Consider the following 26,300-nt stretch of genomic DNA (forward strand, 5'->3'; position numbering starts at 1 on the left):
AAGAATGTGATAAGCACGCAGTAGATAATTATTGGTGTATTAAGGATGTGTGGGTTCTGATCTACTAGACATATAATTCTGCTGATAATGTTTGCCATGAGTGATGGTTGTTCTGTTGACTTTTCTTCCTGTTTTTCAAGTCACTTAGCAAATAAATACTACTTTTCCTGCATATTATAAGGAGTCTTTATTGAAATAAATAAGATACAGCATCTGCACTTAAGGAGACATTAATCTTTTGGTAGAAATACAAACAGAAAAAAATGGAAAACAGCAACAACAAAAACTAACCAACCAGGATGACTGAGACTATAGGTTTGCAGAGAAGGGGTGCAGGGGAGGGTCTGGGAGAAGTGGCCCTCTGTACTACGTCTCCTGGTGTGTCTGGTGTCTCGAGAGACTTGGCAGGAGACACCATGTATACAGGGGCTCAGAGAGGGAAGGGCCTGGCCTCACGTTTTGAACAGTGTGGCAAGTACAGTGCGAGTGGCCTGGGGTGTTGTGGGGTCAAGAGAAGAGGTGGGTCACAGACACGTTTGCTTGTGAACGTACTGTTAGAAAAGTCATCCTTGCTTCTTTAGGCAACTAAAAATGAGTGCTCTTCCTTCTCAATTACATTTTATTATGGAAAATCACAGATGTTCACAGTATTAGTGACATGGTAATAAAACAGACCCCCATGGATTCATCATGCCACAGTGCCCACTGATCACCAACAGTGCTTTATCTCTTACTCCACCTCCAGCAGATTATTTTGAAGGAAATCCAGACATATCAATTCACCCAAAGTTGTTTTGATATGTGGTTTTATCTTTAAAAGATAGACCCAAGAAGAAAAAAAAAAAGCTTAGCCACAGTATTGTCATCAAACCTCAAAACATAGTTCTTTCATATCATGAAAATTAAATTTTTTGGGTACAGTTTGTTTATTGATTGGTATCTTTCTTAAGTGTCTTTTAATCTGCAGGTAAGTGGCTAGTTTTCAAGCAGCAAAATGATGTGACCAGAGGCCTTCCAGCCCCACTCATTCCCTCAAAGATAGGCTCTGTGTCTGCCTGAAAGCCCAGGGGGAGCGTTGGATTGAGTGGACTGGCAGGGAGATCTGTCAGGAGGCCACTGCGGAATCTGAGATGATGGTGCTTGATCTGGGGCAAAGACAGCAGACACTGGACAGTCAGGGGTGGATTTTTTTCTTTTTAATTTCGGCTGCACTGGGTCTCCATTGTGGTGCTCAGGCTCAGAGGTTGTGATGCACGGGCTTAGTTGCCTGAGGCATGTGGGATCTTAGCTCGAACCCGAGTCCCCTGCATTGGAAGGCAGATTCTTAACCACTGGACCCCACCAAGGAAGTCCCATGGATGGATTTTAGAAGAAGACACGGGTGGATCTGATGCAGGATGGTTCTTGGCTGTCTACATCCATCTTAGGCTTCAAAGGCCGTACATACATCCAATGGAGTAGAGTACAAAATAACCAGATGTAATTGGTAATGAGAAAACTCACAATGGGGGCAAATGCCCTTAATATATTTATCCTTGAAGGAATCAAGATGTAAATAACTTAGACTATTAGTTCTCTTTTAGGAGCAATTAAAAGCTACCTGTGGAATGGGTGTATGTATGTTAGGGTTGATGATCTCTGATGAGTATTATTAATTTGTTTCAGCAGTCCAGTGGCAGTCAGTGTCAGCTTTCTATTGGTTTGTCCTTTTCCCCTGAAACATGATCTGGGCCGTGTTGACGATGAGATAACAGCAAACGTGTAACAAGCCCTCTCTCCATCCCGCATACGTGAATCCAAGCTTTGTGTGTATTAGTTTACTTCCTCCTTCCAGCCGCCCTGGCGGATCTTTTCATCACTGCTGTTTTACATGGGAAGGCCCTGAGGCTTGGAGAGAACAGAAAGCTGCCCCGAGAGCACAGCTCAACCTGGGGTCTGCACTCAGCCCCCCCAGACATAGTGACTCTGCAGCCTCAGCTGTCCCCCTACGCAGCAGCACCCCCACCCCCTTCATGCCTCCATAGAAGATGGTGTCCTGTGCATGTGGGTGAGGACTGCATCTCGCCAAGGGGCAAGGGCGGCCCCTGCAACTCACCAGCCCTTCTGCCTGCATTGGCCTGGCTTCCTAACAGTTATTATTTATTATCCATTTAAATGGAAGGTAGATTACAGTGTTTTAAATATACTTTTTTTTTTAATTTAATAGAGTCAGTTTAGGCCGTGAGCTCTGCTGATCACACACAGCCATGACTTGGAACATCCTACATTGACTGCATTTGGGCTGGAATTTGCAGCCCGAGCTGATTGTGTTAATTGTTCCTTTCGATGAATTAGAATCAGGTGGCAATATAAGCAGTGACGAGTCTGTGGGTCATGATTTCATAAGACCAAAAGTTCAGAGACTTGAGTGTAGATTCACCCGGTCACACTCCCAGGCTTTGGCCGACCTCCTGTGAAGGATGATGATCCGTGAACAGGCTTGTCTGCTCTGAGCAGTTGGTGTAGGCCCAGTTTTAAAAATGAAAGAACGTCTGTATTTGGGGTGTGTAAAACTCCTGTGATGATTTAGTAATACCACTACTTTTCTAGGCACCTTTTGTTTTTACCTCATGGGGGGACTGACTTGTCTGCTTGAGCTTGGAGAATGCAGTGTAGTCGAAATATCAGAGACTTTCAGAATTTGGTTTTATAACCAAGAGATGAGTATTTGTTTTCCTTATTATGTTTGTGTGCTGGTGACTTCGAAGACTATAATAATGTCATAATATCAAGACTATCATAATTTCACCAGGTAAATCTAGTACTCTTTTAATCCACCTCTGTGCCTCACTGTTCTCATCTGTCAAATGGGAAGAATGATCACAGGGTCCCCGCTTTGGTGCCAGTGTGAGGCTGATATGCAGGGCCCTGTGTGGAGAACACAGAGCAGGCACGCGCAGTCAGAAATGCCAGTGGTGGGCAGCGTCCTCACTCCATCCACTGTTCTCATCGTTTAGATTTTGTTCTCCCATTGTTTTAGCTGCTTTAAGCTTTGTTTAGGAAGGAATTATGACAACTATCTATAACTTCTATCAATAACTCCCCTGGCGTTATTTTAACATAAGCAGTAAGGCAGAATGCCATTTTAAGTTGTACTGCGATTCAGGGGAGAATTGCGATTCTGATGAAATGGAATTTTTAAAGTGTAGACTTGCCCATTTAGGATGTAATATTTGTTATCCTAGAAAGTTAGGTATCGTTAGTTGAGCTTTACACAGTGGACAGAAACATCAGGTAAATTCTCCCTTCCTTTCATTTGTTATTGAGTATATGGTTGTTTTGCTGGCTTGGAAGTGCTGAGTGGGACAGTACACATTTCATACCTGAGGGACTTCAGAGAATTTAAGAAAGGAGCTAAATACATGTGTCCATTCTCTTTTTCTTTAATGGCCAGCCATCCTCACCATTTTGGTTTAGTATCTAGTGAAGTGCTAAAAAAACCTTTGGATAAGAAATTGAACCATCAAAATGTGTTTTGTTTTCTTAAATTTAAAGCACACACAGACACTCTATAAACTCAGGTAACTGTACTGCACGCCCACTATGCACACACATGTTGGAATGGGTGCTTTGGTTTCCAAAAGTTTTCATAGCACTTAGATATGGGATTATCTCCCTCTATTGCAGAAGAGGAAATGGTTCCTTTCATCTAAATCTACATCTTGGAGAACTTCGGCCCAGCTGCCCCTCTCCCAGGACCTATCAGTCTTTTCAGTCTGTGATGCGGTTTCTGGCTTCCACAGTACCCTGTGTCTAGATGTCACATCTCCCTGTCCCCTCCACATTCCCTTCCTACTGCAGTGGCCATTTTGTGCTCAGATCTGCCTGAACCTCTGTCCCCTCCTCCCCCTGGAGGAGGAGCTGCCCCTTCCCCATGGTGTTGGTCACCCTCTCCCCTGGTTCCTCCCCCTGGAGGAAATAGTGTTGGCCCTCTTCCCCCGGGTCCCGCTCCACCTGGAGGAGGAGCTGCCCCTTCCCTGTGGTGTTGCTCCTCTCCCCCAGATCCTCTTTTCCCTGGAGGAGGAGCTGCCCCTTCCCTGTGGTGTTGCTCCTCTCCCCCAGATCTCCCTCCCCTGGAGGAGGAGCTGCCCCTTCCCTGTGGTGTTGCTCCTCTCCCCCAGATCCTCTTCCCTGGAGGAGGAGCTGCCCCTTCCCTGTGGTATTGTTCCTCTCCCCCAGATCCTCTTTTCCCTGGAGGAGGAGCTGCCCCTTCCCTGTGGTGTTGCTCCTCTCCCCCAGATCCTCTTTTCCCTGGAGGAGGAGCTGCCCTTCCCTGTGGTGTTGCTCCTCTCCCCCAGATCTCCCTCCCCTGGAGGAGGAGCTGCCCCTTCCCTGTGGTGTTGCTCCTCTCCCCCAGATCTCCCTCCCCTGGAGGAGGAGCTGCCCCTTCCCTGTGGTGTTGCTCCTCTCCCCCAGATCCTCTTCCCTGGAGGAGGAGCTGCCCCTTCCCTGTGGTGTTGCTCCTCTCCCCCAGATCTCCCTCCCCTGGAGGAGGAGCTGCCCCTTCCCTGTGGTGTTGCTCCTCTCCCCCAGATCTCCCTCCCCTGGAGGAGGAGCTGCCCCTTCCCTGTGGTGTTGCTCCTCTCCCCCAGATCTCCCTCCCCTGGAGGAGGAGCTGCCCCTTCCCTGTGGTGTTGCTCTTCTCCCCCAGATCCTCTTTTCCCTGGAGGAGGAGCTGCCCTTCCCTGTGGTGTTGCTCCTCTCCCCCAGATCTCCCTCCCCTGGAAGAGGAGCTGCCCCTTCCCTGTGGTGTTGCTCCTCTCCCCCAGATCTCCCTCCCCTGGAGGAGGAGCTGCCCCTTCCCTGTGGTGTTGCTCTTCTCCCCCAGATCCTCTTTTTCCTGGAGGAGGAGCTGCCCCTTCCCTGTGGTGTTGCTCCTCTCCCCCAGATCTCCCTCCCCTGGAGGAGGAGCTGCCCCTTCCCTGTGGTGTTGCTCCTCTCCCCCAGATCTCCCTCCCCTGGAGGAGGAGCTGCCCCTTCTCTGTGGTGTTGGTCCTCCTCTCTCCTGGTCCCTCCTCCCCCTGGAGGAGGAGCTATGGCTTTGCACTGCTGCTTCCCCCACCGCCCCCACCTCTGATTCCTTGCCCAAACTCATAGGATAAAGATGCTCAACTGTGAGCTTGGTATGTTGTGATGTACACATGTGCTGTGTGTAAGTACGAAAATTCAAATACTCGTGGATACATGCCTACCCACAAATAGACTTACTTAAGATTGTTTTATGTACATATGGTGATAGTTTAAGGTTTCTCAGCAATGCTTTTTGGAGAAGGCGATGGCAACCCACTCCAGTACTCTTGCCTGGAAAATCCCATGGACGGAGGAGTCTTGTTGTCTGCAATTCATGGGGTCGCGGAGAGTCTGACTGAAGCGACTTAGCAGCAGCAGCAATACTTTAAAAAATACAATATTTTATATTTACTTTTAATCTTTGAAAATGTTTTATTTTTGTGATGAATCAAAGAGCAGTAAAATAAATCATTTAAAAATGTATTTAGTTGGTGAACTCCATTAGGGCAGAAACTACATTGGGTTAGATTTACGCTTGTGTTGCCCAGCACAGACATTTGCATCTTGTCTGTTCTCATTGTTATTTTTTTGCATTTACTTGAAAGGAATTATTCCTTTGCTAGATCAGCTGAGAAAGACCTTCTTTATGGTCTTTCAGGTAAAACAGCATGCATGTTTAGGGTTAGGGTTAAGTGTTAAGTCCTTTGTATTGATTTTCTATGAAACTACTTAGTAAAAACCTGAACTCTTCTTAAATTCAGCTGTTTAAAGTTGCATGTGGTCAGCAAACGAGGTTTCCTCCCTGTGCTTTCGGATTGGTGCGGCCACAGTGCTCTGAGCTGACAGTACGTGTCAACCCTGACCTTGGCAGTGGGGTGGGCAGGTTTGGTGTGGGTTTGTTTCTGGACGGCTGCAGGTTCTTTTTAGAAATTCTGGTGCCAGTTTGCTGTAGGTGAGGAGCAGGTTTACCCTGAAAATGAAACTGTAGTGTGTAACTGAAAGACGCAGATGTGTGAATTTCATGACCCACTGGTGTTTTTCAGAAGAGTTTCTGCTGTTAAATTTGAGAAATTGTCCCTCAAGTCCTTGGGTTTAGCCATCTGCCCTCAATATAGCTGAATCACTGATGAATGGATTGTCATAAATTGTAATCTGTGTCGGTGTTTTTTCTTTAATTCAGAAAAAGTTTATTGAGTAACTTCATGACACTTAAGACCTCACTCCTTCATTTTGTTTTTAAAATGAATTTTATAAAGTTAAGAATGACTATATGTTGAGTCTGTAGAATCTTTGGCTTTACTAGTTCTTTAGTTGTTTATATCATTCCCTTTGCTGGTTTAGTGAATTACCCTGGTTAAAAAAAATTATGTCCACATATTCCCCCCATTTTCAAAATACTAATTTTTAAAAAATAAAAATATTTTCAAAATACTTTAATATATTCAAAATAAAATATTTTCAAAGTATTTAGCTGAAATAGCCTCAATACTTCCATCAGTTGTCAGAGTTCTTACTGATTCTACTGATTTATCCTATTTGTTGGATTTAAGCCACTATAGTGTGTTGAGAGAAAATTAAGGACTTTCTGAAAAACTTAATGTTATAATGATGCTGTTTTTCCATCAGAGTTTTTAGTGATAAAAGTGAAGTAGCTTCTTAGGATTTGGAACTTTTAGGAAATGGAACAAAAAGTCAGCCTCTGCTTGTAATATGTGTTTTCATAAGTGTGGAAATTTGTGGTTATGTGCTTGTATATAATTAAATATTATGAAGTATATAATTTTATAGAACAGTATTGCTGTTCTTTACGTCAGGAATGTGTGTGTTAACCCTTGGTAGAGGACTCTTTCTGTCACGTGTCCTACACTTGATGGCTTTCTTTGGATGGTGATCTGGTGTTGTCAGGGTTGCACACTGCCCAGCTCCTTTAACTTTTCTAGTGAGCTTACTCTCTGCCATTGGCTGCACAAAAATGTATCATACATATTTTGTCTTGGAGCATAAGGCTTAGAGTCCCATCAGGGAGCAACAAAAAATTTTATTAAACTTTTTGGTAAATCCAGTAGCAGAAGTGACAGTAATACATTTGTGAAAAAGAGCACAATTCTTACGTATCTGTTCTATCTGCATGTTGGAAGGTGGCAATTGTCAGGGCTACAATTTTAAGCCCTGAAACACTTCGTTCATGGGAAATCCTCCTCGATTCCATCGTGGTGGCTGTTAGTGGTGGAAGAGCTGGATGAGTTTCTGTCCCCTGGGGCTGGTCATGTCCCTACTCAGAATCTCTGGTCTGAACTTGCTGCTGGGCTCCCGTGAGAAGGTACAGGATCATCTGGTGTCAGAAGGCAGAGTTAGTCCTGCTCTGGTTTTTGCTATAATTGTATACATGAGAGTACACGTCTGCACCGGTCAGGAGAGACTAGTGACCGTGTGTGTGTGTCGGAGGGGAAAGGGGGTTAGAATAAGATGTCAGACTTCAGCAGGGGCTTTGGAGCGGACCCCACAGGATGTGGTGGTGGGTTGTGCAGAGGAAGAAATTCAGGAAGACTTTCTGTTTTCTGGTTTATCCTTCGACTGGATGATGTTACCAGGACAGCAGCTGTAGGAAAAGAAACAAGTATTTTCGTAGTCGTGGTCTCTGGTGGCCGGCCCTCTGAGTTCCTTGCTTGTGGGCTCCACTTCCTTGGTGGAATTTGGATGGTCTTCATTTTGGTTCCCACTGAACGAAGCCAGTAGGCCCGGGAGGTAACACTGCTCCCAGATGCCGGCGCTGCTGTGTGCACCTGGGGCTGCGTCCGGGTGGTGTGCATAATGCAGTGCAGCCTCCGTTCTAAACCCAAACCTGATGCTTGCGGGTCCACGTGGCTGCGTGTCCCTGCCCCTTCCTGAGTGGGCTCCCTCTCCACCGGCCCTGGAGGTTTCTGGCTGTATCACCTGCCGTGTTCCTGTGTGGTGGCCGCCTCTGTGCATCTGTGTGTCCTGATGCTCAGTGGCTGTCGCCCCATACAGCCCCATAGGGCATCCTCCACTCTGGTCCCTCCTGCCTGTGCTGCCGGGGGACACCTGCTCCCGGGAGACACCCTTCCTGTAGACCCGATGCACTCCTTGGGCACTAAATTCTCATCCTGATGATGTTTTTTGCATGGGGACCATTCCTCTAGTTTCTGTTGGTTGACATCCCCTCTCTCCAAATACACACACACACAGACCAGATGTCAGTTTGTGGCTGGCAGGGGTGGGTGTGAAGCTGTGTCCACAAGGACAGGAGTGCCCTTGCCTGAAGCCCCTTCCTCACCCCATTCCTCCTACCCTTTTTGAAGCCTTTTGGCCACTTGGGCTTCACTTAAATTTTCGTATTCTATTAGCAACTGAATTAAGTGGCTTCTCTCCAATTACTTTTTTGCCCTTTGATAATTCCCTTTCTGACTTATTCTGTTTTCTTTTGAGTTATTAGCTTATTATCCTCACCCCTCCTCACCCCACTCCCCCATCTCCATCAACTTGAGCTTGGTCCCTGTATTCAGTCTGCTTCCTAAAGGGGAACCTGGGACAACACAGCTGCTCACAAAGCCCTTTCATGGGGAGACACTGCCACCCTGTGGACATCTAGGTTATTGTCAAGGACGTTCTTTAACCCTCACTTCATTTTTCTAATTCCTGGTAAATTCAAACTCATGGCTTTGACTTTCAGACACTTTAACACCTCACTTGAGTTAGTGTCTGCTGCTGCTATGTCACTTCAGTCGTGCCCGATTCTGTGTGACCCCAGAGATGGCAGCCCACCAGGCTCCCCTGTCCCTGGGATTCTCCAGGCAAGAACACTGGAGTGGGTTGCCATTTCCTTCTCCAGAGTTAGTGTCTGTTCAACTATTAATTAACTTATTAATAAAATATCTGAGTGCAAGTTGAGCATCGTCCAGTGTGTCCGTGGAGTTACTGAAGAGTAGAGGAAAGACTTCTGAGATGATGATACTCTGCTTCCTGTGAGCAAGTCCAAAGTGGCTGGGAACCCAGCAGAGAGTGACTCACTTTATTTGGAAGGTACTAAAATGTTTCTCAGAGGAAGTGGTCGTTAACCTGGAATTCAAAGGATGAGTAAGGAGTTTACTAGGCTGAAGGTACCCTTTAGGAGCTGGAAGAGCAGGTTTGTTCGAAGGCCCTGAGGCATAGGGGAAGGAAATGGTGTAGGTTGGTGAGTGGCATGCAGTCTGAAGCCCAGGACTTGTTGGGGTTGAGAGCAGAGAGGAAAGGTGTAGGTGACCCTTTCAGAGGTGGTTGTGAGAGAGAGGAAGAGACCAGTGTTCTGTGTCCCTGCTATGCAGGGTGCTTGGTATGTATTGTGTCTTTAAATCAGAGTGACGTTGTGAAGGACTAATATCCCCATTTCACAGTTGAGGAATCAGAGCCTCAGGACCTGACGTCACCAGGATCACATGGCTGGTGTGACAGAATGTGTGTTCCAAACCTTTGCTCTTTGCAGGGCATCAGACTGCTGCTTTTAGGTGCTGGTTGTGGGGGCTTGATCTCGGTTCCCTGAGCAGATGCTGCCAAGATCCTGACCTGTTCCCACAAGCTGCAGCTCCTGGCCCTGCCTGCAGGGGGCCTCCATGCAGGTGGAGGGAGACACCTAGGTTGCTCAGGGATGAGAAATGGATAGAGAAAAGCACGAAACAGAATGAATTAGACGGGGTAAGTATTTTGGAGTGTGGGAATCAGTGAGAAGACCTTATTGAAGAAGTGGTGTTAGAGCCATTCCTTTGGGGTGCAGGGTGACTTAGAAGGTAGGGAGATACCATCTAGGAAGGGGGTTTGTGCTGAGGAGCAGAGGGAAGTGAGGTGGAAAGGGACCAGGTTACACATTCCAAGGCTACACCTGCCCTTCTGGTTTAGCCCAGGAGATGTGGGCACCTAGACTGGTCAGTCGTGATGGCTTTTTAGGGTCCTTCTGTCTGATCACACGGCATAGCGGATCGGTCATTTTATGATGTCCTGTTTATATTTTGCTTGCTTGTTTTGTTTGGCTTGATTCGTTTTCTCTCTGTTGACAGAATCAAAACAGAAGCTCTGCTGAGGGCCTTATCATACCCTGGGCTTTGTGGCTTTCATCTTGTTGGGTGTAGGATGGAAGGTGTTGGAATCAAATCTTTGTCTGTTGGAGTTCTTAGCTCTGTCTAAAACTTCTAGGTCTTCTCTGAGTGTCCATTTTGGTGATCAGAGGGGCCTCTGTAATCTCTAGGTGTCTCTTTTCTACCTGTTACTGGTGATGTAACACTAAAGTTATTTGCAAATGGTCAGTTACTCTGAGATTCAGCTTTTACCATTTCAGCAATCCTTGATGGGACTCCTGAGCTCATAATTTTAAAACATTAAACAACTGGGAAAAATATAAATAACATTGGTGAGTAAAATTAGTTGTATCCACAGTGACTGACGTGAGGTATTTTTTACCCCTGGCCATTTGTTCCTGTTAGGCTTGTAATTATTATTCTACTAGTCAGTCTTCTGTTAGCCAGCTGCGTTGCCACATATGTCTGCAAGCGAGATCTCAGATTCATTTTGCTTCCCTTCTGAGTGTAGACAAGTTGGATGCTGTTACTGCTAAGTAATTTCTTTCTCTTCATTTCTTTTTAAAAAGTAGTCATTACTTGGCAATATAGAGTTCGCGATGACAGGTGCCCTGTGGGAAGGGGCGTGGTTGCAGATGTTGAAGAAAAATGGGTTATGTCTACACTGAAACACTGCCTGCCTGATACATAATTATTATAAATGCAGGAGAGGGCAGGTATCACAGTGGTTTCTAACGAACTCAGGAGACTTTTCTGGCCAGTTGAGTAAGACAGATTTTATTGGTGGATCTCACTGTGAGAAACTTAAGCCACTCATTCTTCTTGTGTTCTTGGTTCTATTCTCTTTTTGTAAGAAAGCCTTCCTCAGTGATCGGTGCAGATAAATAGAAGAAAACACTAGAATGGGAAAGACTAGAGATCTCTTAAAGAAAATTAGAGATACCAAGGGAACATTTCATGCAAAGATGGGCTCAATAAAAGACAGAAATGGTATGGACCTAATAGAAGCAGAAGATATTAAGAAGAGGTGGCAAGAATACACAGAAGAACTGTACAGAAAAGATCTTCATGACCCAGATAATCACGATGGTGTGATCACTCACCTAGAGCCAGACATTGTGGAATGCGAAGTCAAGTGGGCCTTAGAAAGCATCACTACGAACAAAGCTAGTGGAGGTGATGGAATTCCAGTTGAGCTGTTTCAGATCCTAAAAGATGATGCTGTGAAAGTGCTGCACTCAATATGCCAGCAAATTTGGAAGACTCAGCAGTGGCCACAGGACTGGAAAAGGTCAGTTTTCATTCCAATCCTAAAGAAAGGCAATGCCAAAGAATGCTCAAACTACCGCACAATTGCACTCATCTCACATGCTAGTAAAGTAATGCTCAAAATTCTACAAACCAGGCTTCAGGAATACCTGAACTGTGAGCTTCCAGATGTTCAAGCTGGTTTTAGAAAAGGCAGAGGAACCAGAGGTCAAATTGCCAACATCCGTTGGATCATCGAAAAAGCAAGAGAGTTCCAGAAAAACATCTTCTACTGCTTTATTGACTACACCAAAGCCTTTGACTGTGTGGATGACCACAAATTGTGGAAAATTCTGAAAGAGATGGGAATTCCAGACCTCTTGACCTGCCTCCTGAAAAATCTGTATGCAGGTCAGGAAGCAACAGTTAGAACTGGACATGGAACAACAGACTGGTTCCAAATTGGGAAAGGAGTACATCAAGGCTGTAAATCGTCACCCTGCTTTTTTAACTTCTATGCGGAGTACGTCATGAGAAATGCTGGATTGGATGAAGCACAAGCTGGAATCAAGATTGCTGGGAGAAATATCAGTAACCTCAGATACGCAACTGAGTGCCGAAGAATTGATGCTTTTGAACTGTGGTGTTGGAGAAGACTCTTGAGAGTCCCTTGGACTGCAAGGAGATCCAACCAGTCCATCCTAAAGGAGATCAGTCTTGGGTGTTCATTGGAAGGACTGACGTTGAAGCTGAAACTCCAGTACTTTGGCCAGCTGATACAAAGAGCTGACTCATTTGAAAAGACCCTGATGCTGGCAAAGATTGAGGGCAGGAAGAGAAGGGGATGACAGAGGATGAGATGATTGGATGGCATCACCAACTCAATGGACATATGTTTGGGTAAACTCCGGGAGTTGGTGATGGACAGAGAGGCCTGGCGTGCTGCAGTTCATGGGCTCACAAAGAGTCAGACACAACTGAGCGACTGAACTGATGCAGATGACGCCACCCTTATGGCAGAAAGCGAAGAAGAACTAAAGAGCCTCTTGTTGAAAGTGAAAGAAGAGACTGGAAAAGTTGGCTTAAAGCTCAACATTCAGAAAACGAAGGATCATGGCATCTGGTCCCATGACTTCATGGGAAATAGATGGGGAAACAGTGGAAACAGTGTCAGACTTTATTTTTCTGGGCTCCAAAATCACTGCAGATGGTGACTGCAGCTATTAAATTAAAAGACGCTTACTCCTTGGAAGGAATGTTATGAGCAACCTAGACAGCATATTCAAAAGCAGAGACATTACTTTGCCAACAAAGGTCTGTCTAGTCAAGGGTATGATTTTTCTAGTAGTCATGTATGGATGTGAGAGTTGGACTATAAAGAAAGCTGAGCGCCAAAGAATTGATGCTTTTGAACTGTGGTTTTGGAGAAGACTCTTGAGAGTCCCTTGGACTGCAAGGAGATCCAACCAGTCCATCCTAAAATTAATCAGTCCTGAATATTCATTGGAAGGAGTGATGCTGAAGCTGAAATTCTGATACTTTGGCCACCTGATGAGAAGAACTGACTCATTTGAAAAGAGCCTGACACTGGGAAGGATTGAGGCCGGGGGGACAAGGGGACGATAGAGGATGAGATGGTTGGATGGCATCACCGACTCAATGGACATGAGTTTGAGTAAACTTTGGGAATTGGTGATGGACAGGGAGGCCTGGCGTGCTGCAGTCCATGGGGTCGCAACGAGTCGGACAGGACTGAGCGACTGAACTGACTGATAAGATACGAATCTTTAAAAAAGACAACTCAATAATAAAGACATTATCAGCAACATGAATGAGCCTAGAGATCGTCATATTGTGTGAACTAAGAGAATGGCAAATATATGATATCACTTAAATGTAGAATCTAAAAAAGGATACAACACTGCTGTATTTAAAATGGATAACCAACAAGGACCTACTGTATAGCACATGGAACTCTGCTCACTGTTATGTGGCAGCCTAGATGGGAGGAGAGTTTGGGGGAGGATGGTTACACGTGTGTGTGTGTGTGTGTGTGTGTGTGTGTGTGTGTGTGTGTGGCTGAGTCTCTTTGCTGTCCACTTGAAGCTATCACAACACTGTTAATAGGCTATTTGTGTGCTCAGTACTTAGTCATGTCCGACTCTTTACAACCCCATGGACTGTAGCCCGCCAGGTTCCTCTGTCCATGGGATTTTACAGGCAAGAATACTAGAGTGGGTTGCCATTTCCTTCTCCTGGTGATCATCCTGACCCAGGGATCTAACCTGTGTCTCCTACATTGGCAGGCAGATTCTTTACCACTGAGCCAAGCTAATGCCATCAGCCATACTACAATATAAAATAAGTTTTTTTTTTTTTTTTTTAAAGAGTAAGGACTTCAAAATAAAAATTTTGCCACTGGTACCCACAAATGTTACAAAAAGTGGTACAAATGAATTTATCTTCAAAACAGAAATAGAGTTACAGATGTAGAAAAATAAGCTATGGTTACCAGAGGGTAATGGAGGGGAGGGATAAATTGGGAGATTGGTATTGAGATATGCACACTACTGTGTATAAAACAGATAACTTTATGTTTTAAACACACACACGCGTCGCTTAGTTGGTAAAGAATCTGCCTGCAATGAAGGAGATCCTGGTTTGATTTCTGGGTTGGGAAGATCCTCTGGAGAAGGGGAAGGCTACCCACTTCAGTATTCTGGCCTGGAGAATTCCACGGACTATGTAGCCCATGGGGTTGCAAAGAGTCGGACACGACCGAGCAACTTTCACTTTCACAAATGTATATATTAAAACAGATTCACTTTGTTCTACACCTGAAACCAACAAGCTGTTGTAAATCCATATACTCTGATTAATATACTTTAAAAATTTTTTAAAAATCAAGGCATTTTGACTGTCATATTTGGCGTGGCAAGTAGTACGTGCCCACCAAATCCAGTCAAGTATTGGCAATGGTCATTCTCTGCAAATACCTCCTGCAACAAACACAGCTCTTGTGAGTTAAGATTTGAATTTTTTGGAAAAGGGAGAGAAGCAGCTCATCCATCAGGCAAATGACATTACAGTAAGTGGGAGAGGTCTAGAGGACCAGTTTCTTATCTTCACGTTTTAAATCTTTGCGCGGCTTTCCTGGCATGAAGCATCAGCCCTATTCGTAGGATAACCGGTGGGTGTTCAGGGGACCAGAGTGTTACTGTCACAGTATTTTGTCCATTTTGGATGTGGGTTGCTTCTCCATGCGTGTTTTCTGATCAGCACTGGGAAAGCTGAGTTTACAAACCTTGTGTTTGTTTTGTCCAGAGTAATTTTACCTTCCAAATGGACCTATATGGAATAACTAAAAAGCCAGGGAATGTTTGTTATATTGTCTGTGTCATGGTTCATCTGGACCATGGGGACATTTATCGTGCTTCTTCCCTTGATAATAGTTCATCATTTGTGTTTACTGCGTCACGTGCCTAGTCAGTCAGTGGTGATCAGCCTCAATTACCTACTTTTCTAGATCTCATTTCTGTCGACCAGTCTTTTGGTGATAAAGGGAGCTTGTAAGTGCAAGAGCAGAAAAGTTTACAAGATAATTCTTTTTCTTCTTTTTGTTTCAGTGATTTATTACTTGTCGTTAAAAAATTTAAACCATTCTTGCATTTGACAGAACAGAGTTTTACTCGACAGAAATCATAAATTAATAATATATATTGTCACCATATAGGAAGAGAAGTACATTTGCCCTGCCATCCCCCCAAATTAGGTGAGTCGGTGTTAATTGCAAAAGCTCATGACTAAAGACTGGAGAGAAAAAGGTATAAATTATTTTTTGAAGTACTTTACATTTTCATTTGTGAAATCATTTTACTTTGATGGTTTCTTTGTAACTAAACTTGATAGTAATTTTCCTTCATGTTTTCTTGAGGCTTTGCTATTGAGGACTGAGCAGTTGTAAAACAGAGTATGGACTTAGGGGGAAACAGTGAATTGTTGATTTGAGTTAGAAGCAGATAGCAATGAAAACGATTAGGTGATGTTAATTAGTGTTTTAAGTAGCTTATTCAGAATTGTAAATAGCACTTGTGTGCGTGCCTGTATGCTAAGTTGCTTCATTCATGTCTGACTCTTTTGCAACCCCATGGACTGTAGCCCTCTAGGCTCCTTTGTCCTTGGGATTCCCCAAGCAAGAATACTGGAGTGGGTTAGCATTCCCTTCTCCAGGATCTTCCTGACCCAGGATCGAACCCGCAGTCTTATGTCTCCTGCATTGGCAGGCAGGTTCTTTACCACTAGAGCCACCTGGGAGGTCTTGGTGTCCTTTAAAAACTTTAGAATCTGTTTGCCAAAATAGCAGAAGATTTGGCAGAGGTTGCTGCAGACTGTTCAAGTGTGGTTTGCCAGGATGCAGGTTCCATGCCGTCCTCTCGGGAAAGATGGGTGGGTGTGTACCTCCTTCCAGTGGTTGGAATGTGCTCACGGTGCGGAGGTTTGGAGCGGCCCCCTAGAGTCTGAGATGGGGGCCACGGGCTGGGGTGACCGAGCCACACAGCAGGAAGAGCCTGGTTCCAACACCGCTTGTTACTGTACATGTGAAAGAAATGAACTTTCTCTGCGCTTCAGCCACTGCTGTGTTTGGCTTTCTGTTTTCATAGTAAGCTGAGCTCTATCCTGACAAATTTGATAAGCTTGGCTCTTTAAAATACAAAGAACTCAGCACATGGCAAAAAGCACACTAAACAAAGTCAAAGCTGAAGCAGCAACCTGGGGAGAAGGTTGTCACAGCTCATGTCTTCAAACTGATAGTTTTAATAAAGTGCTTCCAGATAAGAAGAAGTCCCACGGCTTGTAGAGCATTGGCTGAAAGTTATGATTTCACAGAAGAAGGAGTGCGTAGGGCTCGTGAACATAAGAAGAAAGGTGCTTTTACAATAATGAGAGGAAAAGTAAAAGTGAACCGAGATACAGTTTTTGTTGAGCAGATTGGCAAAACCCCCAAAGTGTGATAAACAACCAGGTTCAGGGATGGAATGCCCTCACCCCTCGCCTCTCCGCACCCCCTCCGCCCTGCCAGGCTGCCCGGCGAGAGGCCTCTACACAACCTCCGTGCCCTTGGCTGACAAGCCTCACCATCTGGGAGCTACTGGCCCCTCATCCCCTTTGCTCAGATGTGCTCTTTTCAATGAGACCATTGTGCTCTGCTCATTGAGCATTTAAAATTATCACAACCCACTCCTATTTTCCTTGCCTTACACTAACTTATTCCTCAGAGCATGGATTTATAATTTACTAATTTATTATATTTATTGTTTATTTCTTCTTTTATTTATTTTTTAGCTTTTTGGCCATACCACATGGTATGTGGGTTCTTATTAATAGTTCCCTGACCAGGGATCAAACCCACGCCCCCTGCCTTGGAAGTACGGACTCTTAAGCACTGAATAGCCAGGGAAGTTAAGTGTATTTATTTTTGTGTGTATTGTCCAACCAAAATATAAGCCCCAGGAGGACAGGGATCTTTGTTGCTGTTGTTTCCTGAAGTCCCCTAGGCACCTAGAACAGCCCTCATTGAAAATTTGTTAAATATTTATTACATAAATAGACTCCACTAGCATGGCCTTAGGGAGGTGGTAGGCTCCTGAGTTACTCAGTGCTGCTGTTGCTATCACTTCAGTCGTGTCTGACTCTGTGCGACCCCATAGATGGCTACCCACCACGCTCCCCTGTCCCTGGGATTTTCCAGGCAAGAACACTGGAGTGGGTTGCCATTTCCTTCTCCAATGCATGAAAGTGAAAAGTGAAAGTGAAGTTGCTCAGTCGTGACCTACTCTTCACGACCCCATGGACGGCAGCCTACCAGGCTCCTCTGCCCATGGGATTTTCCAGGCAAGAGCACTGGAATGGGTTGCCACTGCCTTCTCCGGAGTTACTCAATAACCACCCGATATTTATCAGAGTTATACTGTCTGTGCCCTTTGACTCAGCAGCTGCACATCTAGTTACTAATCACATTTACTCCTGTAGGTACAAGATCATTCATTACAGTTTTCATTTTATTTTTCAATGATTGCCTACATTAGAAACCACTGAAATGATGGCCAGTAGGGGCTTGCGTGGCTCCCTGGTGGTCATAAATAAGGAATCCCCCTGCAATGCAGGAGATACAGGAGACTTGGGTTTGATCCCTGGGTCAGGAAGATCCCCTGGAGGAGGGTATGGGCAACCCACTCCAGTATTCTTGCCTGGAGAATCCCATGGACAGAGGAGCCTGGTGGACTACAGTCCATGAGATCACAGAGTGAGACGAGAATGAAGCAACTTAGCACACACGCAGGGACTTGCTTAAGTCAGATAAGCCACGTCTAATAAGAGAGCTGTCTTCTGATGAAAAGACCTCTGCGTCAGCACATAGGAAGGAACAGCGTAGCATATGCCCTCTTTTCTGTATAAAGAAAAGAGGGTGGAGGAAATGAGTGTTTGTCCATCCTTGTGTGTATAAGGAAGTTCTAAATGATGCTCACAACTGTGGTAGAGAAATATAGGGGCTTGGGGGAGATGGCTGGGAAAACTCAGTTCTACTCTTTACCTCTTTGTATTTTTCTTTTTATGAAACAAAATAAAATATTTTCAGCTCAAAAAATTAAACTAAAAAATAAAACTTGGAATGAAAATGGCACATGCTGTAGGTTTAAATATACTGATAGATATCTTTAGGTTATTTGGCTGTGAAAAATCATTTAAAAAAATTATTCCAGTGTTGAAGACTGGTATTTTCGGTACATGTTTTATGATATTTCATTGTTCTTCAGGATTCTGAGATTAACATGGGTACAGTGTGCTTTGTGTGTTTTTATTTTTATTTCTGTTTGTTGGAGATAATCATCTGATGTTACTGTCTTTTCTTTTCAGTCCTGATGATATTGGGACCTGCTGGTACATCCTTCTCTCCGGTTCCGTGTTCATCAAGGAATCCATGTTTCTTCCACGAAGCAGGTATTCTATAGACGTTCTGGAGTAGATGATCCATAGAGCTTGAAATCCTTTTGCAGAATGAGTATTTTTGCAGAATTCCTCTCTGCTTTAATTTCCTGTCCTACTGACTGACACAAAGTAGGGCAGTACCTTGGGGTGCTGGTATGTAAATCTTAAGAAAGGACTCTTCTGTGTTGTACACACTGTTCCAACTTCTGTAACGAAGGGCAAGGGTGAAGAACACATCTGTGATATGCTCCGTGAACCTGGCAGGCTAGTTGAGGTCATGTTTGTTCAGAGGGACTGAAGACTGCCTCTGTAACAGGGAGTCTCCTGCACATCTAACGAGAGGCCGAGGAGGTTCCATGGGCCCATGTGGGATGAGAAACCCAGCTGGCTGGGGCTGCCCCCAGGCCCCTGTGGTCTCATCTCTGGGACCCTTCCCCTCTCCCAGGCTCTCGCTGTGGCTTTGGCTCCCAGGTACTGACTGTTGATTTGTGACCTGTGTCACTGACATCCGTACCGTTTGATGGTTGTGTCTGTGTCTTTTCTTCTGATCTTCAGGCCACAATCTGGGGGGTGGGCTGGGGACAGCTGTTACCTGGTTCCAATCATCTGTAGCCAGAGAGGGTCAGGGCTCCCCAGCCACAAATGCAATTGCCTGTGGGTGGGTTCCTGAGGCCTCCTGGGACCACTGAGTTTCAGGAGTTGTTTTTTTTCCGCCTGATTGTATATTTTTTACAATTAAATATTTTAATTTTGTCTAAAGATTTTAAAATCTTAACTATCTTTATTTAAAATGACTGAACACATACTTTATTTAAATTTATTAAAGGGTAGCAATCGGTGCCCCTCCAAGCTCCACCTTCTATAAACTAACTCTCTTATAAAACATACTATGATATGTTCTTGATAAATCATTCTGAATGGATGAGGGGCATGTGAAGAAGGTATTTTACACATTTTTCTAAGAAAGAGTGTGCAAGATAGGGAGAGGAAGTTTTTATTGGCTGGGGGAGGTACAGAGGTGTGGGGATGTGTCGGGGTGGCAGAAAGGAGGGCCAGAGGCACCGCCTCCAATGGGAGCATCCCCCAGCCTCCAGCCTCCCCGCCCTCTTGGTGGCCAGCATTACTCTGCTGGGAGAATGGCCCATGAGGGAAGGAAGCACTGTTGCCTGTTTGTTTGTTGTTCTCACAGTGTAATTGATCCCAGTTGTGGGACGTTGAGGGTGCTGATGGGGCCTTGATCGTAACAGAAGTCATAGTTGTAGTGGTACTGCAGTGATGCGAGAACCAGGCTTTGTCAGTAGTGCTTTTTTTTGCCAGGCGTCATTTGGAAAGCTTTATATATAAATCATTTAACTTCATAACTGTCCCTTGAGGTAGGTGTGGTTGTTACCTGCATTTCATAACTGATTTAAATGGCAGTGTAGGCTGGGGGGTGGTCGTCCATCCTGGAATTCTGCCTGGGAGGCCTGGTGTGACCCTGTGAGAGAGCCCTGTCATCCCTGGGATTCTGTTTCCCAAAGAGATAGAGAATTGACTAGAATACTCTTCTCTTTCCTTCAAACATATGACCTACTATCTGCTCCCTTTCTGGGGTCTCTGACTCTATTTCTGAACTTGGAAGTGAGTAGAGGCAAAAAATATTTAAGCATTGTTATATATTAAAAATGAAATGTAATTTTAATGTAAAAAATAATGGTAATTACCGTATAAATGATCAAAGAGAAGGAAAATATTACCTGAAGTCTCATCCAAGATAGTGATCCTTTAATATTCTAGTCTTTTCCCACTTAGCCTTACATGTATGTGTTCTACATACTTAAGAACATACTTAATAAACAATTTAAGGTCTTGCTAATTTCAATTAAAGAGTATGTATGTGCTTGGCTCATAATGTCAGAAACTCTTTATAAAGGCTTACTCATTATGCATTTTGATGTCTGTTTAATGTTCAGTTATTTGAACTTCCCACAATTTGGTTAATAATTGTAAAGGGTAAGTTTTTGATACCTTTTATTATAAATAATGCTATAATGAATGTGCTTTGAAGTTTATGCATCTTAGAGAGAACCGAGGTTAGCAACTTCATCATTGTGATACCAGGTCTGTTTTATGATTGAAATCTATAGACTGAGTTCCCAGCATGGCAGAGGAACCCCATGGCTGTCTTTCTTGATTGCCAGCCATCGTCAGCTTCAAGTGACAGCTTGTTGTAACTTGTGAAAAGGGAACCGAATGTTCTGAAAACTGCTGTTCTACAAGAAAGAGGACTTGCAGTTCAGACCTATTCCATGAACACATTGGCTCCCATTTCTAATTATTTTCAAAGATGACACAAGTTACTCTTTGGCTGTCAGATGCTGGCGAGTCAGGGCTGTAATGGGATGAGGAGGGACGGTGTTTCCAACTGAGTGACAAGCCAGAGCTATTTATAGGTTGTTTCTTCATGTTGCACCTGGTGGCCTTTGCTGCGTCCAACTTGTTTGTTTCCTCTGGGGATGTTGCCTTAGGAACAGTCCTGAAGGGCCCTCCGCTGGTCCTGCCTTAAAGGTTGACAGTGAGTCATAGGCGCTTCCCTGTCCAGCAAACACTGAGGTTTGGCCAGAGCATCCTGTGGACTAGGTGTTAGGAGCAGTCTGGTTTTATAAAACGTCCAATTCATGGGTGACTCTCTCTGTTTACCATGTTTTTCTCACATTAGCCTGGAAATTGGTTATCAGTAACCTGACCATTCTCTTGAAAGTTTCAACTCATTTTGAAAGTGATTCACCCTAAACAGCTAGTTCTGTATCCAAACACTTTGAACAACATTGTCATATTTTTAACTAATTCTCCTGAAATTGCATTGATACTGCCCAGTGGGTAGGGTGGTGTCCATGAAGAAAATCTGCCGTTTGGCTTCCAGATTTCATGAGCTTTATTGGATTCCTCAGTTGACATTTAGGCCAGCATTTTATGTGTTTATTTTTTATTTTTGTTTTCTTTTTAGACAGATGAGGATTGTTCTTTATTTTGGTTGTTCAAGCATGAGTATTGTTCCTTGAGATGTTTAACATTTGTGGAGCTCACGAATTCCTTTGTGGCTGTCAGTGACAACATGCCCACTCTGCCGCACTGTAAGCCATGTCAGTAATGAGATGTTGTTTTATGAGTTTCGTTGTAAACCTATTAGATATTTACCAAGTTTTGAAACATGGATATTTGCACAGTGGCTGTCGTATCACTTAGTAATGTTACATATAAAGCTAAACTCTTATTTGGAGTACAGTTTGGGTTCTCGAAGCAATGTACAACATATCGTTGTTTTTGTTTTATTTAAAATAAATTTAGTGTTTTTGTATGATCAGAAGGAGGGTGAGCAAAGTAAGGCAGGAGTACAGCAGGGATTGTTCTCACTCTCATTTAGGAAAAGGCCGGAGTGGACACTTGCATAGATGAATGGAAATGGTATAGACTGTGTGTATTTTTCTAAGCCTATAAGCAGAGCAGCTGTGGTCACTAAGTGGTCCAGGCTTTGCCCTGCTGTTTACATCTGCCATCATTGTAGCTGGATTGGTATATTTAGACAGTGACAGGCAAGGGGTAGTGAAGTGTCTTGAGGAAGGAGTTTTTCCCCTTAAGGTTTTCAGAGGCATCATTTGTAGCTACAGTGGGGCTGGTAAGCAGTGGATGAAAGTTATCTCAGCTGAAGGTGCAGTTGTAAAAATAGTTTTTAAAGGAACATTTGGTTTTTTGTACTTAATGGGCAGGACAATATTAATAATGTTCATTGCCCTAATGTGTTCCAAATCCATGTATTTAAGGAACTGTAATAGGAATTGCTATATTCTTAAATTTTCTTACTTCTAAAACTGCCCCACTTTACAAATACCAAAGCCTATTTATAGTAAAGTCATAGAAAAGTAACTTGGGTTAATATTATTTTTCAGTTGCTGACTTCTTTGAAAGGCTGATAATTTTAGGTATTAAAGATAGGCCCAGACTGTTTCTAAACTTTCAACGTGATTTGGATTGTTTATAGAGAAGGACATAGTTTACCTAGGTTTTTGTTTGACCACACTACACAACTTGTGGGATCTTAGGATCTTAGCTCCCTGACCAGGAATTGAATGCTGGCACTTGGCGTTGAGAGCTTGAAGTCCCAACTGTTGAACCACCAGGGAATTCCCTTACCTAGGTTTTGTGTTAACTCATAGGATTGGACTCTTTTTCTACTAATATAAAAATCATTTTTACACCTATTTGTAAAAAAAAAAAGTAAAAAAAAAAAAACAAAACAGTACACTAGATGTTACAGACATGAAGCTCTACTGTTATACAGATTCTTCTTGAATTTATGTCGGTCATAATCTTGGGGCAAAAAGAAAATAAAAAACACTCCTACTAAAATATTGAATCTAGGGACTTCTCTGGTGGTACTGCGGTTAAGACTGCATGCTCCCGAGGCAGGGGACCTGGGTTCAATCCCTGGTCAGGGAACTAGATCCCACATGCCGCATCTAAAACCTCATGCAGCCAAATAAAACACTGGATCTGATTTTTTGAGTAAATTTAATCATAAAGGCCTCCAAGGAAGGGCCTTTCCATAGAAATGATCTTGCATACCATATTTAATTGTAAACAGATAATATTTTTATTGCTCTGACAGTTAAAAACTTTCTCTATTTTTAATATTTAGAGCAGTCAGTCAGCAGTCTCTACCCTTCTGTATCAACGAAGAACCAGATGTCAGGCTGAAGGAAAAGAAGCCCAGACTAGCTGTGAGCCTTGGAACTTGAGTGATGACAAGGGAAAGTTCATAATGAAAGCTGGGCGCCAAAAAAGGTTGGGACAGAGGCTACACAGAAGGGCGAAGGCTTCTCACGCATGGGTCTTAGGGTCTGGGGACCAGATTTTGTTTGGCAGCAGACGTGGTAGGTGAAGCAGCCTGTGCTCTGCATGTGGCATAAGAAGTCAGATCAGTAACTGGAAAGCGCTGTCCGTGGGAATGGCTAAACATTGAAATGCCATCAAAATTTGGGATTGGTTTACTGATGCTTTTCGTATTTGTGGGTTTTTCTCTCTTATTCTGAAGTGGGTTTGGTAGAGTTCCAATTTTGAGGCCTATTTCTGTGTTATTTCCAATGTTAGTTGAAACTTGCCTTAAGCCCTACCATTTGGTCTCTGCGTTCTGGCATCTACACGGAAGCACGGTGGTCTCCACCCTGCGGGCAGGCAGTTGAATACCTGCCTGGGGAGATGAGGCAGTCCTATGTGCAGTGTGAAAGAACTGCATTAAATGGTATAGGATCATTAAATGGTATAGTGTGAATCAGTTTAGCTAAGGCCACACCAAAGGCAAAATCCTCTCTGAGACAGGAGTATTTTAATGTATGTAGATGGTAGTTAAGTGTGGCTCTTGAGGAAGTGAATTTTATCTTTAAAAAAAAAAAAAAAAAGTTATTTATTTGGTTGTGCCCTAGTCTTAATTCCAGCTTGTGGGATCTAGTTCCCCAACCAGGGATTGACCCTGGGCCCTCTGCATTGGGGGCTAGGCCTCTTAGCCACTAGACCACTAGGGAAGTCCTAAGGGAGGGAATTTGGAATTGGGTTAATGGTTTAGACTGTTGGGCAGTGGTTGGAGAGGAGATCTGGATGCAGAAAAGAGCATGAATGACAGCTCAGGAACACGAGTGAAGGAGAGTCCAAGCCTGGGCAGTAGGTCCAACGGGGCCATGCGAACAGGATCGTTTTTCTGGAGTAGAAGTGCACCTCCAGGCATAGAGTAGTGAGTTGCCAGGCATTGATGACAGTAGCGGTGATGGGAGCCCAGTTTACAAGCCTGCATCCCTTGGCTGGCAGCCCAGGGCCGCTGGTTGGTTAGGTCTCAGGTGACATTGGCAGGGGCTGAAGAGGAAGTACAGCGTTGGTTTGCACCTCGGTGGCCGTGTCCACATACCGTTAGCACTTCCCTTCCATTGATACCAGATACACCCACAATGTAAAAATTAAAATTATGCTAGGGTGCTTTCAATAATCACATTTTAAATTAGATCTGGCAGCTCTAATGAGGATAAGTGGGGAAACAAGACATTTAACTAATCAGTTCTGAGAGGCTGAAATAACTATTCTCGTTTTGATTCCTGTGACAAACAATGATTTCTGGATATTAAAAATTGCGGGCCTCCCTTCTGCTTGCCAGTGTATGTGATAAGTTAATTGATCGCTTTGAGAACTCGCTGGTTGTTTTCAGTAGTGAAAGGGGGTGAAACAATGGAAGAATGATTCTGTGTCTGTGCAGTAGGGACTTAAGGTACGGTTAAATATTCCTATTCCACGTAAAGGGCTGCATAGGATTAGAACGTCATATTCCAGAAAGGGCACAGATTTGTTTTGTCATGTGATGCCATATTGGAGATGGAGGCTGGCATTTTAAAAATAAGTGCCTGGTGAATTATGTCATGGAAGGGCACCTTTACTGGGCATGAACTGTATCTGAAAGGTGTGAAGGGCAGTGAGAGGCAGAGCGCTGGAAATTGTTCATCACAGGTGAGGTTTACCCCTAGCACTGGCAACATCCCAACAGTAGCAGCACAGATGAAGCCCAGAAGGTTATGAAAGGAGGGATGGGAAAATAGAAAAACAAAAGAAAACCATGAATCATCTTAAACTGCCACATTGAGTTTTAAAAATAATGTACTGATCTTACATACCTTCTCACGTGTGGAGATACCAGTAATGTATAACAGGATTAAATGAGGTGATACATAAGCTTCTCAAAAGTTTTCTTTATAGCCAGTACTATTAGAAGTTTCTTGCATTTCTTTAAAAGAAAACATCATCCCTTCCTTCTTTCTTCCTTCTTTGCTCCCTTCTAAGAGAAACCATAAGACTTTGAGGTGACCTAAAGTGAGTAGGTAACAACAGAGTTAGAAGGGCTAATAAGTTATGTTGTTGCTGTTGTGTGGTCTATTCTAACTAACACTCCACTCTCTCCCAGTGGTTGCTCAAACTCATGTCCACTGAGTCAGTGATACCATTTAACCATCTCATCTTCTGCTGCCCACTTCTTCTTTTGCCAGCATCAGGGTCTTTTCCAGGCTCTTCACATCAGGTGGCCAAAGTATTGGAGCTTCAACTTCAGCATCAGTCCTTCCAATGAATATTCAGGACTGATTTCCTTTAGGATTGACTGATTTGATCTCCTTGCTGTCCAAGGAACTCTCAAGAGTCTTCTGCAGTACCACAATTCGAAAGCCTGAATTCTTTGGCACTCAGCTTTCTTTTATGGTCCAACTCTCACATCTGTACATGACTACTGGAAAAACCATAGTTTTGACTGTCTGGACCTTTGTTGGCAAAGTGATGTCTCTGCTTTTTAATATGCTGTCTAGGTTTGTCATAGCTTTCCTTCCAAGGAGCAAGAGTCTTTTAATTAAGTTATAAGAACTGCTTATTTCAAGCATTGTTTGTGTACTCAATTATCATGCTCTTTTATCACCTTCAGGAGCAGGTGATTGGGACCTGTATTTGGCCAGTTAATGAAATAGTTGGTTAGGCAGGGAGTCATAGAAATGTACTTCTGTTTGCTTTCATGTGATCTGTACATATAAACATATGTATAACTGGATATAATTGGATTAAAATACACACCTATAGGCATAAAGGTGTGTGTGTGTGTACACACGTGAGTGTACACATGTGTGTGTGTGTGTGTGTGTATGAGTGTCAGCCGGTCCTCTGGGACTTGACTGTTTTCCCTCCATCTTCTACAGTTATTTTCCCCACATCCAGCCCAGCAGCAGTGAAAAAATTGACATACCTGTTGACCATCAGTTCAGTTCAGTCGCTCAGTCGTGTCCGACTCTTTGTGACCCTGTGAATTGCAGCATGCCAGGCCTCCCTGTCCATCACCAACTCCCAGAGTTCACTCAAACTCACATCCATCGAGTCGGTGATGCCATCCAGCCATCT

At 43.9% G+C, this 26,300-nt stretch overlaps 1 protein-coding gene across 11 annotated transcripts in view; it reads left to right on the forward strand.

The window, feature by feature from the left end:
• The window catches only part of RAPGEF2 (Rap guanine nucleotide exchange factor 2), a 270,343-nt gene that overhangs the window by 91,591 nt on the left and 152,452 nt on the right, over positions 1-26,300 (forward strand). For all 11 annotated transcript variants that reach the window (XM_027567249.1, XM_027567250.1, XM_027567251.1 and 8 more), the window contains exon 4: positions 18,279-18,362. In XM_027567249.1, the coding sequence (XP_027423050.1) occupies positions 18,279-18,362 (84 nt within the window). The remainder of the gene's footprint in view (positions 1-18,278; positions 18,363-26,300) is intronic.

The sequence above is a fragment of the Bos indicus x Bos taurus genome, chromosome 17, assembly GCF_003369695.1.
Source record: "Bos indicus x Bos taurus breed Angus x Brahman F1 hybrid chromosome 17, Bos_hybrid_MaternalHap_v2.0, whole genome shotgun sequence".
Classification (NCBI taxonomy): Eukaryota; Metazoa; Chordata; class Mammalia; order Artiodactyla; family Bovidae; genus Bos; species Bos indicus x Bos taurus.